This window comes from Argopecten irradians, chromosome 15 (genome assembly GCF_041381155.1).
Source record: "Argopecten irradians isolate NY chromosome 15, Ai_NY, whole genome shotgun sequence".
NCBI classification, from domain to species: domain Eukaryota; kingdom Metazoa; phylum Mollusca; class Bivalvia; order Pectinida; family Pectinidae; genus Argopecten; species Argopecten irradians.
Window position 1 is genome coordinate 31,608,203 of NC_091148.1, and position 16,211 is coordinate 31,624,413.

General features: G+C 38.7%; 1 protein-coding gene across 13 annotated transcripts in view; it reads left to right on the plus strand.

Annotated features, from left to right (window-relative positions):
* LOC138309681 (protein scribble homolog) overlaps positions 1-16,211 on the plus strand; it is a 94,924-nt gene that overhangs the window by 57,401 nt on the left and 21,312 nt on the right. For 9 of the 13 annotated variants that reach the window (XM_069250892.1, XM_069250899.1, XM_069250902.1 and 6 more), the window contains 10 exons: positions 178-1,017; positions 1,418-1,477; positions 1,936-2,052; positions 4,564-4,680; positions 4,960-5,022; positions 6,021-6,254; positions 8,244-8,300; positions 9,419-9,505; positions 10,118-10,192; positions 13,371-13,499. In XM_069250892.1, coding sequence (XP_069106993.1) covers positions 178-1,017; positions 1,418-1,477; positions 1,936-2,052; positions 4,564-4,680; positions 4,960-5,022; positions 6,021-6,254; positions 8,244-8,300; positions 9,419-9,505; positions 10,118-10,192; positions 13,371-13,499 — 1,779 coding nt within the window. Of the gene's footprint in view, positions 1-177; positions 1,018-1,417; positions 1,478-1,935; positions 2,053-4,563; positions 4,681-4,959; positions 5,023-6,020; positions 6,255-8,243; positions 8,301-9,418; positions 9,550-10,117; positions 10,193-13,370; positions 13,500-16,211 lie in introns of those variants that run through there. The other 4 variants (XR_011206307.1, XR_011206308.1, XM_069250898.1 and 1 more) reach the window with 4 other exon arrangements.

The window sequence follows — 16,211 nt, forward strand, 5'->3', positions numbered from 1 at the left end:
TTTCAGAGCATTTGATATCTTTATTAATCAATATGATATAATTGTGAAAGAAAATTGCTTTTAAAACTATTGAAATCACACGAAGGAGAAAAGGGTGAAAAATGTTTAGATTGGAATGAATACAACGCAACGTAACCATCATTTTGTGGTGATAGAGAATTTTATCTTCCATTTCAGATAAACAATGTAGATATGCAGGATGCCCGACACGACCAAGCTGTGTCACTGTTAACAGGGGTAGATAACTCTATTAACCTTGTCGTGTATCGGGAGAAAGTCGTTCCTAAGGAGGAGGCTATTGTAAATCCACCCAGCGGCGAACGCCTAAAGACAATGACACAACCACTCATCACATGGAATGAATCCTCGCCACCAGCTGAGAAAGAAGATACAATCATCGTTAGTCAGTCACCAGTGATGACGGCGTCACCAGGGATACCAAGTCCGAGCCCATATTCCTCCGCGATCCCCTCCTCATATACATACCCCAGTCCCCCTAGTGCCACCGTGTCTACAGCAGATTACTCTGGTACACCACCTCCCCTCCCAGAAGCCCCGCCCCCACCCCCACCCATCTCCCCGGACATCAAGCAGTCCCTCCCCACCTCCCCAGCGGCTAGCCCTCGTATCTCTAGTGATTGGTCAAATAAACCAACCACAGTACAGCCGCCAAAATTTGTGTATCCCGGATTTAACCGGAACTCACGGACATCTGTAGAGGTGAAAAACAAAGACAATACGGAGGCCAAGTCGCCACCGTTACCACCTCCTCCACCATCACCTCCGCACGAGGAGGACCAATCATCTGTGTTAAACCATAGTGAGGCTGATAAACCAGCCAATCAAACTGTGAATCATCAATGTGACAATCTGCCAAATGACGTTTCTAGTAAATTTCCTATAGAGGATGTGACTATTGTTAAAGCAGGTGGCCCTCTCGGACTTTCTATAGTGGGGGGCAGTGATCACGCCAGTCATCCCTTCGGTCTCGATGAGCCGGGTATATTTGTATCAAAAGTAAGTTTCTCCTTCTATAGTTGAGTACCATTGTTTAGAATTAAATTAACATCTTCATAAGGAGTGTATATCGTTTTCAGTCCTGAGGTGTATTTGTGTCATAAGTTAGTAACTCCTTCATCATTAGCAAGTTACTGTTAAAATGATCCAATGTAAGGTTCAATTTCATTGGAACTTCTCTTTTACTTGTTTTTTGTAAGGGTTTTCTTTTCACTTTCTTCATTTTATTAGTATGTAACATTTTGATTTTCGATAAATGGTGGTTTGCTTTTTAAAAAAAAAATAGTAATTTGCTGCTGATTGGTCAAGGTTTTCTTTATTGTGTCTTATAAGATTGTAGCATCTTGTTTATGGTTTAGATTTGTTTCTGGCATTGACTAACAAACATATTTCTTGTTAGATTGTTCCTGATGGTGCTGCATCTAAAACAGCGTTAAAAATTGGTGATAGACTTTTAATGGTAAGTTTGACAGTAATGACTTATTTCAATGGTATATATGTACTAGTTAAAGTTATTTTAATGTCGATTTAATGAAGAAATTCAGTTTTATGTATTTCTATGTGTATAGCTATAATCTTACACCGTACTTGTAAGTCTGGGGTATTTTGTCGGTATCCAAGTGTATAGCTAAAATCTTACATCGTACTTGTAAGTCTGGGGTATTTTGTCTACTACAACCTATAATGATTATAAATACTGTTAAGATATACTGGTTTGAATTTTGGGAATTCTTTAAATGTGATATGTTCGTTGAATATGCTCCAAGAAGATATATGATTTATTAAAAGTTCATTCAATTCAATGGCCAAAACAATATCTGCTTTATATCTATCTTAATTCCTCTGTTACATTGAAACTCAGAGTATTAAAGAAATCTTTAAATATTAACTTATGCTGTGTGTGTTTTATTCGTACAGGTAAATGGTAAAGACGTTACACAGGTGACGCACCAGGAGGCAGTCATGTTATTAATATCTCCGACGTATGAAATAAATCTCCGTGTGCGGCATGACCCCCCTCCTAGTGGTTTACATGTATGTAACAATGGTTTTCACGCTGACTATAGTTTTATTATTAGTAATATATTGCCAGAGTTATTTCATTTTCACATGTTGTTTTTGCCAGAGTTATTTCGTTTTCGTGTGTTGTAATTTAATATTACTTTGAAAGGAGAATTTGTACCCCTGGTAAATACATGCCACAATATACCTCTGCTAGATAGATATCATCTTTTAACTTGAGCAGTGGAGCATTAGACGAGTAAGCCAAAGATCTAACGTTTGTTTCTTTCTCAAGGAAGTAATCTGAATTGATATTTATTAGGTCACCTGAGACGAAGTCTCAAGTGACCTATTCTAATCGCCTTTTGTCCGTCGTCGTGCGTCGTGCGTCGTGCGTCGTCCGTCGTCCGTCGTCCGTCGTATGTCCGTAAACAATTTACATTTTCAACTTCTTCTCCAAAACTGCTGAAGCAATTTCAATGAAATTTTGCACAAACCTTCTAAGGCATAAGGCCAATCAAAATTGTGAATTATATGGTCCCCAACCCCAGGGGGCTCTGGGAGGGGCCAAAAGGTGTAAAATTGAGTAAAATTTCAAAAATCTTCTTCTCTACTCACAGATGTGGTAGAATCAAATACTCTTCATAGATAGAAAGGTCTTAAGGTCCTTTACAAAAAATTGTGAATTATATGACCCTGGGGTCTCTAGTCCCTGGGGAGGGGGTTAAGTTTACTATACTTTATATTGAGAAAACACATTTTTGCGCATTATTTGGTCATTTGTAATAGGAAATGAGTCAAATGTTGTCAGAATTATCAGTATGAGATGGCCATTTAATCCTATTTACAAATTTTCTATAACTGACCCCCAGGGGCCTTAGAGGCGGGGTCAAAAGGGGTCAAATAGGCTAAAACTTCAAAAATCTTCTTCTGAAATTCTGGATATGGTAGAATCAAATACTTTTCATAAATAGAAAGGTCTTAAGGTCCTTTACAAAAATTGTGAATTATATGACCCTGGGGTCTCACGTTTCCCCCTGGGGAGGGGGTCAATTTTACTATAGTTTATATAGGGAAAACACATTTATGAGCATTTTTTGCTCAATTTTCATTGGAAACGAGTCAAACTTGGTTAGAATTATTAGCCTGAGATAGCATTTTAATATCATATCCACATTGGTTCTGGCCGACCCCCTGGGGGCAGAGGGGCGGGGCTAAAAAAGGGTCAAATAGGCTAAAACTTCAAAAATCTTCTGAAATTCTGGAAATGGTAGAAACAAATACTTTTCATAAATAGAAAGGTCTTAAGGTCCTTCACAAAAATTGTGAATTATATGACCCTGGGGTCTCCTGTTTCCCCTTGGGGAGGGGGTCAAGTTTACTATAGTTTATATAGGGAAAACACATTTATGAGCATTTTTTGCTCAATTTTCATTGGAAACGATTCAAACTTGGTAAGAATTATTAGCCTGAGATAGCATTTTAATATCATATCCATATTGGTCCAGGCCGACCCCTTGGGGGCAGAGGGGCGGGGCCAAAAAAGGTCAAATAGGCTAAAACTTCAAAAATATTCTTTTAAAATTCTGGAAATGGTATAATCAAATACACTTTATAGATATGAAAAGGTCTTAAAATTTGTTTATAAAAATTGTGAATTATATGACCCTGGGGTCTCCTGTTTCCCCTTGGGGAGGGGGTCAAGTTTACTATAGTTTATATAGGAAAAACACATTAATGAAAATTTTTTGCTCAATTTTCATAGGAAATGAGTCAAACTTGGTTAGAATTATTAGCCTGAGATAGCATTTTAATATCATATCCACATTGGTCCTGGCCGACCCCCTGGGGGCAGAGGGGGGGGGGGGGGGGGCTAAAAAAGGGTCAAATAGGCTAAAACTTCAAAAATCTTTTAAAATTCTGGATATTGTAGAATCAAATAATTATAGATGGAAAGGTCTTCAGGTGTTTTATAAAAACTGTGAATTATATGATCTTGGGGTCTCACGTTACCCCCTGGGGAGGGGTCAAGTTTACGTTTACTTTAGTTTATATAGGAAAAACATATTTGTGAACATTATTTGCCCAATTTTCGTAGGAAATTAGTCAAACTTGATTAGAATTATTAATCGAAGATATAGCATTTTAACATCCATATCCGTCCTCGATGACCCCCTGGGGGACCAGAGGGGCAGGACCAAACAGGGTCAAATTGATTAAAATTTCAAAAATACCTCTAAGTTCACAGGTTTGATGGAAGCAAATACTCTTCATAGTCTAAAAAGGTCAAATTTATAAATCACTGACCAACTTCAAGGCCCAGCATATAGTGTTTATATGTCTTTAATTTGTTTCATTATTTGTTTCATTATATATTCTAACTCAGGTGACCGTTAAGGCCCATGGGCCTCTTGTTCTTTTTTCCAATAAAAATAAAACAAACCTTTTTAAAAAAAATTGTAAATTAAAAGGTAAATTGGAGGACATGGTCATACAATTGAAATTTTCTAAATGTTTTAATCCATTATTTATTTTGATTTTCAGGAAATAATCATTTTTAAGCAGCCAGGTGAAAACTTAGGTATGAGTATAAAAGGTGGTGTTAAAAACTTTGCTCCAGGCTCCGGGGGAAAATCAGACGAAGGAACATTTATATCTCGGGTAAGACTCTCCTCTTAGGGTACATTTGTCAAGGGAAACAAATATACAATGTTAAGTTTCATGATATATTGATATATGTCCATGATAGAACGATACATAAATGACTTCCTCATGATCCGGCCATTACATTGATTCATCTATGACTGTACCTAATGATAATGTCTTGTATCCAAAATATTTCTGTATCTGTTCTACACTTATAATCAGTTTAGTTAGGTAATAATTCCTTGTCTCAAATGTTTGTTTGGAATATGTATATAAATCTTTTCTGTATTACAGATACACGATCATGGTGCTGTAAATCGGGACGGCAGGCTCAAAACGGGACAAAGGATTCTCGAGGTACGATATCTTAAATAGATCAGTCATTAGGAAGATAAAGGATTCTCGAGGTACGATATCTTAAATAGATCAGTCATTAGGAAGATAAATGATTCTCAAGGTACGATATCTTAAATAGATCAGTCATTAGGAAGATAAAGGATTCTCGAGGTACGATATCTTAAATAGATCAGTCATTAGGAAGATAAAGGATTCTCGAGGTACGATATCTTAAATAGATCAGTCATTAGGAAGATAAAGGATTCTCGAGGTACGATATCTTAAATAGATCAGTCATTAGGAAGATAAAGGATTCTCGAGGTACGATATCTTAAATAGATCAGTCATTAGGAAGATAAAGGATTCTCGAGGTACGATATCTTAAATAGATCAGTCATTAGGAAGATAAAGGATTCTGGAGGTACGATATCTTAAATAGATCAGTCATTAGGAAGATAAAGGATTCTCGAGGTACAATATCTAAATAGAGTAGTCATTAGGAAGATAAAGGATTCTCGAGGTACGATATCTTAAATAGATGAACTTAGATTGAAGATATAATATCGGTCATTAGTAAAAGGATTCCCAATACATATATAATCATCAGGGGTTCACACACCAGGAGGCCGTGCGGCATTAAGAAGTGTCGGTGATAAGTCATTAATTAATGTTATACCTATTTACCTACCTACAAGTGAACGGCCAGAGTTTACTAGGCTCCACACACCAGGAGGCCGTGCAGGCATTAAGAAGTGTCGGCGATAAGTCATTAATTAATGTTATACCTATTTACCTACCTACAGGTGAACGGCCAGAGTTTACTAGGCTCCACACACCAGGAGGCCGTGCGGCATTAAGAAGTGTCTGCGATAAGTCATTAATTAATGTTATACCTATTTACCTACCTACAAGTGAACGGCCAGAGTTTACTAGCCTCCACACACCAGGAGGCCGTGCGACATTAAGAAGTGTCGGCGATAAGTCATTAATTAATGTTATACCTATTTACCTACCTACAGGTGAACGGCCAGAGTTTACTAGGCTCCACACACCAGGAGGCCGTGCGGGCATTAAGAAGTGTCGGTGATAAGATGGTGATCATGGTGTGTGATGGGGATGATTCTTCATTGTCCGACGTCCAGTCACCAGACTCACCGAATGCCCCGATGTCTTTTAAACCTTCCGAGTCGTCCAACCGTAACTCTGTGTCCAGTATAGACGTGGAGGATGAGGAAGCGGTCATCATCAAAAAGGTAGGTCATGTTTGAAGTGTATCGTAAATTCTCTCGCCTAATTACATAATAATTCTATAAATTTAATGATGGCTTTGGTGGCATCACCTGGTTACGACCAATAACTACCAAACTCAAATTTCATGCTTAACTAACCATACAAACGTTCCGGCTTAGAACTGCTTCTTCAGTTTGTAAGTCAAAGATCAAGGACAATGAATTATGATAGAAAATTTGATTTCAAAATGCAGTTCAAGTTTCCTTCGAACTTCAAATAGATTCTCCCTACCAAAGCTTTTGACTGCTTTTCGGATCTGAAAAAAAATACTTATTTAAAAAAAAAAAAAATAGATATGATAATATTTCTACTGATACAGATTAATTTTATGGAATGCAAGAATTGGAATGGAAAAGATTACATAAACATAGTTTAAGATTGTTTGAATGCAATAGATTAGCCATATTTTGAGTTTTAAGTTTACGTAGACTGCATGTTTTGCTACACATACCCGATTTCTCAAAATTAAGAAAATTAATGTTACTTTAAACAAGGAAATATATCTGATGTGTTCTTCTTTACTTAATTCTTAGAAAGAAATTGATATAATTCTTAGAGAGAAATTGATATTAGTCAAGGAATTGAAATAAACTGATTAAGACTACAGTCAGGGGAATGAAATCATTTCAAAAATTAATTTTATATTTCTATCCAATATTAACTGAGAAATCGGGGCTAGATTTACTTGATGCATGTCTAGTGATTCCATTCCTTAGTATGATTGATAACATTAGCTTTGCGAATGATCAGACTCCGACACCATGAACACTATTAACAATTAAGTAAGTCCTAATGAACCTTGTAACTACAGCATAACTGGATAAAGGTAAATCCTGTAAAAACTATTGCACCAATATGTATGTAACCCAGCAACACCTTGTGTTACCATAGCAACCCCGTCGCTTCTTATTGTGTGCCAACCAACTACTTGCCATGAATCTCCTTTCCCATGTCTGTGCTGGCTTCTCTTGACCCTGTGACACACTGCCTAAGCAATATTTCCAAGTGTATGGTCTGTCTTCTCCAGATATTAACATCTCCCCCTTTGCTTTAGTCACCCTCCTCCCCAGCCACACTCCCGTATCACTTTGGCTCACATATATTGTCTGTGATAAAATCACTTTGGCTCACATATATTGTCTGTGATAAATCTTCCCCTACCCCCCAGCCACACTCCCGTATCACTTTGGCTCACATATATTGTCTGTGATAAATCTTCCCCTACCCCCCAGCCACACTCCCGTATCACTTTGGCTCACATATATTGTCTGTGATAAATCTTCCCCTACCCCCCAGCCACACTCCCGTATCACTTTGGCTCACATATATTGTCTGTGATAAATCTTCCCCTACCCCCCAGCCACACTCCCGTATCACTTTGGCTCACATATATTGTCTGTGATAAATCTTCCCCTACCCCCCAGCCACACTCCCGTATCACTCAGGCTCACATATATTATTTGTGATAAATCTTCCCCTACCCCCAGCCACACTCCCGTATCACTCTGGCTCACATATGTTGTTTGTGATAAATCTTCCCCTACTCCCAGCCACACTCCCGTATCACTCTGGCTCACATATATTGTCTTTGATCAATCTTCCCCTGCCCCCAGCCACACTCCCTATTCAGTAAGCAATTATCCCTGCCATATATGCCATTTACTTAATGAATAACTTCTCGCAAGACAATACCCCTCCCCTAACCTCCCCTCTATAAAACAATTTCCCCCGCCTTCATAAAATAGCAATCTCTCTTCTGTCCCCCAACCTTACCCTTTCTTCATTAGAGTTTTGTACCCTAAGTAACAACCTTCCTCTGCCCTCTTTATACAAGCCCCTCCTGCCATTCCTTTACAAACAGTCCCTCCCCTGCCTCTGTCTTACTAAACAACAAACCCTTCCCAGTATACACCTCACTGCATGACACCCTGATGTTGTTTTGTGTTGTCTAGGAACAGGATGCGATTGAGGAGGCTCAGCGCTGGGAGAGGGAGGAACAAGAACTGAGGGTAGGTAGGAGGGAGATCCACCCTCCAGGTCTCCTCTTGGTCGAGATATCTCCAGCTCCAAAACAATATCTCCCCTCTTTCTTTATCAATTAAGACCACGCATAAATTCTTTGATAAATGTCAGCCAACTTTACTGTGGCACAATGCACCCAACATCCTTCGTAGATCAATTGTTCCTTCGGAATAGCCATTGGTCGGAGCTTCATCAATCTAATTAAAATTAGACTTGTAATTCCGCTCCACTACAATGCTCTACATTACGCTCCAATACAAGATCTAACAACATTCTGTTTGGGGGTACCACAACATTACCCTCTGGTTAGCGTGTGGCCCATAAAATCTTTGGTGTGGTTAATTCTCTCGGGGTATAAAAGGCTACTACCCATAATAGTATGTCCTGAGGGGTCAGGGGTCATGCTGAGGTGACCCTGAACTGGGAGTTGTTAGATCTTGTATTGGAGTGTAATGTAGAGTATCGTAGTGGAACAGTATTACAAGTCTGATTTTAATGAGATTGATGCTTCATTCTCTAATTACTCTAACTGTTCTTTCTGACTACAAATTGATCTGTCCTTAAAAACCAAATCCCCCTTCATCAACTTAGTGGAGCAGGAACACTGGATAAGTTTCATACCCTTTGATTTGCCGAGAGGTCTATCAAGCTTTGTGCGTTGATGTCTAAAGAGATGTTCACAGTGTTGACCAGCATGATCTAATGTCATAGTTGATATAAATTCCGACCAAAATTAACGAAAATTACAGCTTTGCTAGATAACTGTGAGTTCCCCTAATTGCATGATTTTGATGTTGTCTTTTCACTTTTAACTAATGCCAGAATAGCAACTTTTAGTTGACATTATTAGAAAATATCAACTACAGTTACAAATATTATCTACTTTAATTAGATTCTTCTTTTACAGATTGAGAAGTATGTTCAAATATAGATCAACACAAATATTGCTTCAAAGACCAGGAAGAAAGTTACAATCATAATAGGATTATAATGTCTTCCAATTTGGTAAATTAAAAACTATGATAACCTTTTAGAATAGTTTCTTTTACCCTGAACGAGTAAAAAGTATATGTGTATGTGTACATGTGGTGTTTGTGATCTTCAGAACAAGTTGTTGAAGGAACGAGAAGAAGCGTTGAAGGAAGAACTTCCTGATGATAACCAGAATACAGAACTCCCCAATTCTACACTAGTAAGTGGTATAACCAGAATACAGAACTCCCCAATTCTACACTAGTAAGTGTTACCCCAGGCTAAAGGCATCTCCATTGCAGTAAACCAAGTTATTTTTGCAGGGACTTATTTTGACTTTTTTAAATCTAAATACTTTTTCAGAAATTTACAATTTAAAAGTTACTTATTAGTCGAAGTCTTTGCAACCATTTATTTTTGCGAATTCTAATCGCATGTGAAGTAAGCAAAATTTAATTGCACATGAATATACATTGATAAACAGAATGTCAGATACAGCAATCATGACATTCCTTGTGCACAATTTTTGTTATGCCATTATTTTCAATGACAGTGCGATATCAATAAAATCAACCAGGTTTTGTTTTCAAGGGAGACAATAGATACAGTAAAACACTGTTATGTATAACAAACTTTTGGTGACCAATGATATTATCTGTTAGGAACATAGTTTGTGATAGACATTTTACATCAACTTACAGGAACACATGCAAGAAATGAAAAAAATCAAATTTTTTCAAAACTTCATTAACTTTATATATTTTAATTTTTATTATAATAATGTCTAACTGCATACCATCAGAATATTAAATGTTACAATTTATAATTTTAGACCTCAGAAACTGTGATGAAACAAGTGCCTCAGGAAAAGCCACCGGTCGCCAAAAAACCGGACGTCGTCCCTGTAGTAAGTACTCCAATACACCTTATAGATAGTGTTTACTGTCCGTCATTGACACTAGTGCTTTCTCATCATCATCTGTCATCATCATCTGTCATCATCATCGCATCATCACCACTGTCATCATCTCCTCAACAACCTGTCAGCAGGGGATGATTACAGCCATTTTAGTTATGACAGAAACTAAATGATGGATGGCTGAAGGACAAGAATCAATACTGGTTGGTTGTCACACATGAACTTCCGTGTTTGTTTCCAGGAAACTTATACAGGCCCTCTGGGCCTCTTGTCTGAAACACCATTCCTGTCTATACTACAAACGCTTTATCATTAACACCTGCTGCTTTACAAATAACTCTGAATAAATCATAACTAGCTTTGTGTGTCCCTTATTCTAGGATTCACAATGCGTTATCTGTGGCATCTCCTACACTTCCTTTTATAAATAGGTGTACTTATACCAAGTGGTCTCCACAGAGAATCCGTCACTTCCTATATATCATGGTGTACTTATACCAAGTGGTCTCCACAGGGAATCGGTCACTTCCTATATATCATGGTGTACTTATACCAAGTGGTCTCAACAGAGAATCGGTCACTTCCTATATATCATGGTGTACTTATACCAAGTGGTCTCCACAGAGAATCCGTCACTTCCTATATATCATGGTGTACTTATACCAAGTGGTCTCCACAGAGAATCGGTCACTTCCTATATATCATGGTGTACTTATACCAAGTGGTCTCCACAGAGAATCGGTCACTTCCTATATATCATGGTGTACTTATACCAAGTGGTCTCCACAGAGAATCGGTCACTTCCTATATATCATGGTGTACTTATACCAAGTGGTCTCCACAGAGAATCGTCACTTCCTATATATCATGGTGTACTTATACCAAGTGGTCTCCACAGAGAATCCGTCACTTCCTATATATCATGGTGTACTTATACCAAGTGGTCTCCACAGAGAATCGGTCACTTCCTATATATCATGGTGTACTTATACCAAGTGGTCTCCACAGAGAATCGGTCACTTCCTATATATCATGGTGTACTTATACCAAGTGGTCTCCACAGAGAATCGGTCACTTCCTATATATCATGGTGTACTTATACCAAGTGGTCTCCACAGAGAATCGGTCACTTCCTATATATCATGGTGTACTTATACCAAGTGGTCTCCACAGAGAATCGGTCACTTCCTATATATCATGGTGTACTTATACCAAGTGGTCTCCACAGAGAATCGGTCACTTCCTATATATCATGGTGTACTTATACCAAGTGGTCTCCACAGAGAATCGGTCACTTCCTATATATCATGGTGTACTTATACCAAGTGGTCTCCACAGAGAATCGGTCACTTCCTATATATCATGGTGTACTTATACCAAGTGGTCTCCACAGAGAATCGGTCACTTCCTATATATCATGGTGTACTTATACCAAGTGGTCTCCACAGAGAATCGGTCACTTCCTATATATCATGGTGTACTTATACCAAGTGGTCTCCACAGGGAATCGGTCACTTCCTATATATCATGGTGTACTTATACCAAGTGGTCTCCACAGAGAATCGGTCACTTCCTATATATCATGGTGTACTTATACCAAGTGGTCTCCACAGAGAATCGGTCACTTCCTATATATCATGGTGTACTTATACCAAGTGGTCTCCACAGAGAATTGGTCACTTCCTATATATCATGGTGTACTTATACCAAGTGGTCTCCACAGAGAATCGGTCACTTCCTATATATCATGGTGTACTTATACCAAGTGGTCTCCACAGAGAATTGGTCACTTCCTATATATCATGGTGTACTTATACCAAGTGGTCTCCACAGAGAATCGGTCACTTCCTATATATCATGGTGTACTTATACCAAGTGGTCTCCACAGAGAATCGGTCACTTCCTATATATCATAGACATTTTTATAAATCTTTATATTTGTGTGTTTTCCTTTGCAATATTTGCTATAATTGCCACAAGCAGTATTCTCAAAAAATAGGTCACCTATAGCTGCCAAGTTAAATACATGGTCTATTGTCAGTCTCTCAACTTTCTGTAATCTTTACATGGTCATTTGTCATTCCGAGTTTCCTTAAAATGACTTTCTAAGTACTTTGAAATCTCTGGAGTTTTACCCTCAACCTCCCATTTGTCATTCCGAGTTTCCTTAAAATGACTTTCTAAGTACTTTGAAATCTCTGGAGTTTTACCCTCAACCTCCCATCCTTTTTATTTCATTTTTCGTAACATATGCATCCTTCATTTTATGCTCTTGCTTCATGCATGTTTAATTTTCTAAATTGATGAGTTTTTCTGGTGTGATTTTCTTTACATTGATTTATAGAAGTTATAGATGTTCATAGAAGTAAATATTGTCTTTTATATTATGGAATGAATTTTTCATTTGCTAGAAGTCTGTTTTTCATATCCAATTATGACATAATTATGGATATAGTGATTATTAAATAAAATTTTTATTCAAAGCATGTTGAATAATTGATTATCTCCTAGTTTTGTTCCCTTAATTAATGATTTGATGATGAATGCATCTTTTTATTCAGTCATAAGTAAATCTTTCTATTGCTTTCTGTGATATGATTGACGCATGTATTTTCTTTTCATAGTGATAAGTGATTACACAATTTGTGCATGTCTATGGTAAAACTACATCAGGGCTTTGTCTAGTTTGTGCCTACTGGAAATTATACACATACATCAAAATTAACAGTATTTTATGTTCTACTTCTCTTTGTCTTCTCACTGGAAAAAAAATTACTCTTCAGAAATAATTCTTGGAAATTTAAAATACTGATAAACTGAAAATTCTAAAAGAATTTTTTAAAACACATCCCGATATTTGAAGTGATGTTTGATTTGAAGTGATGTTTGATTAATTTCTTTGCTTGTTGTCTTTATCTTGTCCCTTTATATATTCAAATCAAATAAAATTTTTATATATTTCCCATATTCTGCAGTTATTTAACAATATTAAAAAAAAAAAAAAAGTTTCCTTAGAGTGATAAAACCAGCTGTCGTCTGTTTGGTTGTCAAGATCAGCTAGATAAAGCCCTGTGTTATTCGCTACCGGAATGAATATTGACAGATGTGAAATTATGCATGAGATTTTCAGTTTTTCCTTGTTTTCTCTAACCTTATTTCCTATTAGCCTGCTCCAAAGCCAGTTCTGCCACCAAAAAGGCCCCCAGTGCCGCCCAAACCAAGCCATATTGTTCGGCATGACGACAAGGCTATTTTCGACCCGGTTAAACAATCGCGCTTACCGTCCGCTAGCAAGGTAAAATGGACGAAAATGCTTGGTCATAACAACTTTGAGGTGTTTTCTGTTCTTTTGCGGTGTTGTTCTTTTTGTGTGTGTTTTATTTTGTGACATTTTTGGTTCCTAGATACTGAACAAAGACATGGAAAAATCCAATGTCCTTGATGAGGAATATTACTGTATATAGTAACATATTTGTGGATATCTTTTGTTTGCAGAGGACTGTATACAGTAAAACCTGATTAAGTGACTACCTCTATATAAAGACCACCTGCTTAGAGAGACCACTTTTTTGATTTGTCTAAAAACCTGCCTATAAAAGACATTTTTTCTGGTCCCTTGCATGGTCACTATAGACAGGTTTGACTGTCCCTCGGGTGGTCTATAGACAGGTGTGACTTCCATTGGGTGGTCTTTAAAGACAGGTTTCCTCTCTCCCTTGGGTGGTCTTTATAGACAGGTTTGCCTCTCCCTTGGGTGATCTGTGTAGACAAGTTAGACTGTCCCTTGGGTGGTCTTTATAGACAGGTTTGCCTCTTCCATGGGTGGTCTTTAAAGACAGGTTTCCTCTCTCCCTTGGGTGGTCTTTATAGACAGGTTTGCCTCTCCCTTGGGTGGTCTTTAAAGACAGGTTTGCCTCTCCCTTGGGTGATCTGTGTAGACAAGTTAGACTGTCCCTTGGGTGGTCTTTATAGACAGGTTTGCCTCTTCCATGGGTGGTCTTTAAAGACAGGTTTCCTCTCTCCCTTGGGTGGTCTTTATAGACAGGTTTGCCTCTCCCTTGGGTGGTCTTTAAAGACAGGTTTGCCTCTCCCTTTGGTGGTCTTTATAGACATATTTGACTGTCCCTTGGGTGGTCTTTATAGACAGGTTTGACTGTCCTTGGAGTGGTCTTTATAGACAGGTTTGACTGTCCCTTAGGTGGTCTTTATAGACAGGTTTGCCTGTCCCTTGGGTGGTCTTTATAGACAGGTTTGCCTCTCCCTTGGGTGGTCTTTATAGACAGGTTTGACTGTCCCTTGGGTGGTCTTTATAGACAGGTTTGACTGTCCCTTGGGTGGTCTTTATAGACAGGTTTGACTGTCCCTTGGGTGGTCTTTATAGACAGGTTTGACTGTCCCTTGGGTGGTCTTTATAGACAGGTTTGACTGTCCCTTGGGTGGTCTTTATAGACAGGTTTGACTGTCCCTTGGGTGGTCTTTATAGACAGGTTTGACTGTCCCTTGGGTGGTCTTTATAGACAGGTTTGCCTCTCCCTTGGGTGGTCTTTAAAGACAGGTTTGCCTCTCCCTTGGGTGGTCTTTATAGACAGGTTTGCCTCTCCCTTGGGTGGTCTTTATAGACAGGTTTGCCTCTCCCTTGGGTGGTCTTTATAGACAGGTTTGACTGTCCCTTGGGTGGTCTTTATAGACAGGTTTGCCTCTCCCTTGGGTGGTCTTTATAGACAGGTTTGACTGTCCCTTGGGTGGTCTTTATAGACAGGTTTGACTGTCCCTTGGGTGGTCTTTATAGACAGGTTTGACTGTCCCTTGGGTGGTCTTTATAGACAGGTTTGACTGTCCCTTGGGTGGTCTTTATAGACAGGTTTGACTGTCCCTTGGGTGGTCTTTAAAGACAGGTTTGACTGTCCCTTGGGTGGTCTTTAAAGACAGGTTTGACTGTCCCTTGGGTGGTCTTTATAGACAGGTTTGACTGTCCCTTGGATTGTCATTATAGACAGGTTTGCCTCTCCCTTGGGTGGTCTTTAAAGACAGGTTTGACTGTCCCTTGGGTGGTCTTTATAGACAGGTTTGACTGTCCCTTGGATTGTCATTATAGACAGGTTTGCCTCTCCCTTGGGTGGTCTTTAAAGACAGGTTTGACTGTCCCTTGGGTGGTCTTTATAGACAGGTTTGACTGTCCCTTGGGTGGTCTTTATAGACAGGTTTGACTGTCCCTTGGGTGGTCTTTATAGACAGGTTTGACTGTCCCTTGGGTGGTCTTTATAGACAGGTTTGACTGTCCCTTGGGTGGTCTTTATAGACAGGTTTGACTGTCCCTTGGGTGGTCTTTATAGACAGGTTTGACTGTCCCTTGGGTGGTCTTTATAGACAGGTTTGACTGTCCCTTGGGTGGTCTTTATAGACAGGTTTGACTGTCCCTTGGGTGGTCTTTATAGACAGGTTTGACTGTCCCTTGGGTGGTCTTTATAGACAGGTTTGACTGTCCCTTGGGTGGTCTTTATAGACAGACTTGACTGTCCCCTGGGTGATCTTTATAGACAGGTATGACTTCCTTTGGGTGGTATTTATAGACATATTTCCTCTCTCTCTTGGGTGGTCTTTATAGACAGGTTTGCCTCTCCCTTGTGTGGTCTGTGTAGACAAGTTAGACTGTCCCTTGGCTGGTCATTATAGACAGGTTTGTCTCTCCCATGGGTGGTCTTTATAGACAGGCTTGACTGTAATCGTTAAGTATTAATAAATACTGATCACTATTTATCCAGAATTCTCACTTGTACATTTAATAATTTTTACAACAAGTGTTGGGAAATCAACAATGTACAAAACAATTCTATATCTAAACACGCTTCTAACATTAACTGTAACACGCTTGGGACACCCAGAATATTTAACACTTTCATTGAATGTATTCAGATCTAACTCCAGGATGTCTACAGATACAGAGAATTTGGTCACACAGGCAGACCATGATGGGAGATAGAATGATAAGCCTCTCATTACATCTGTC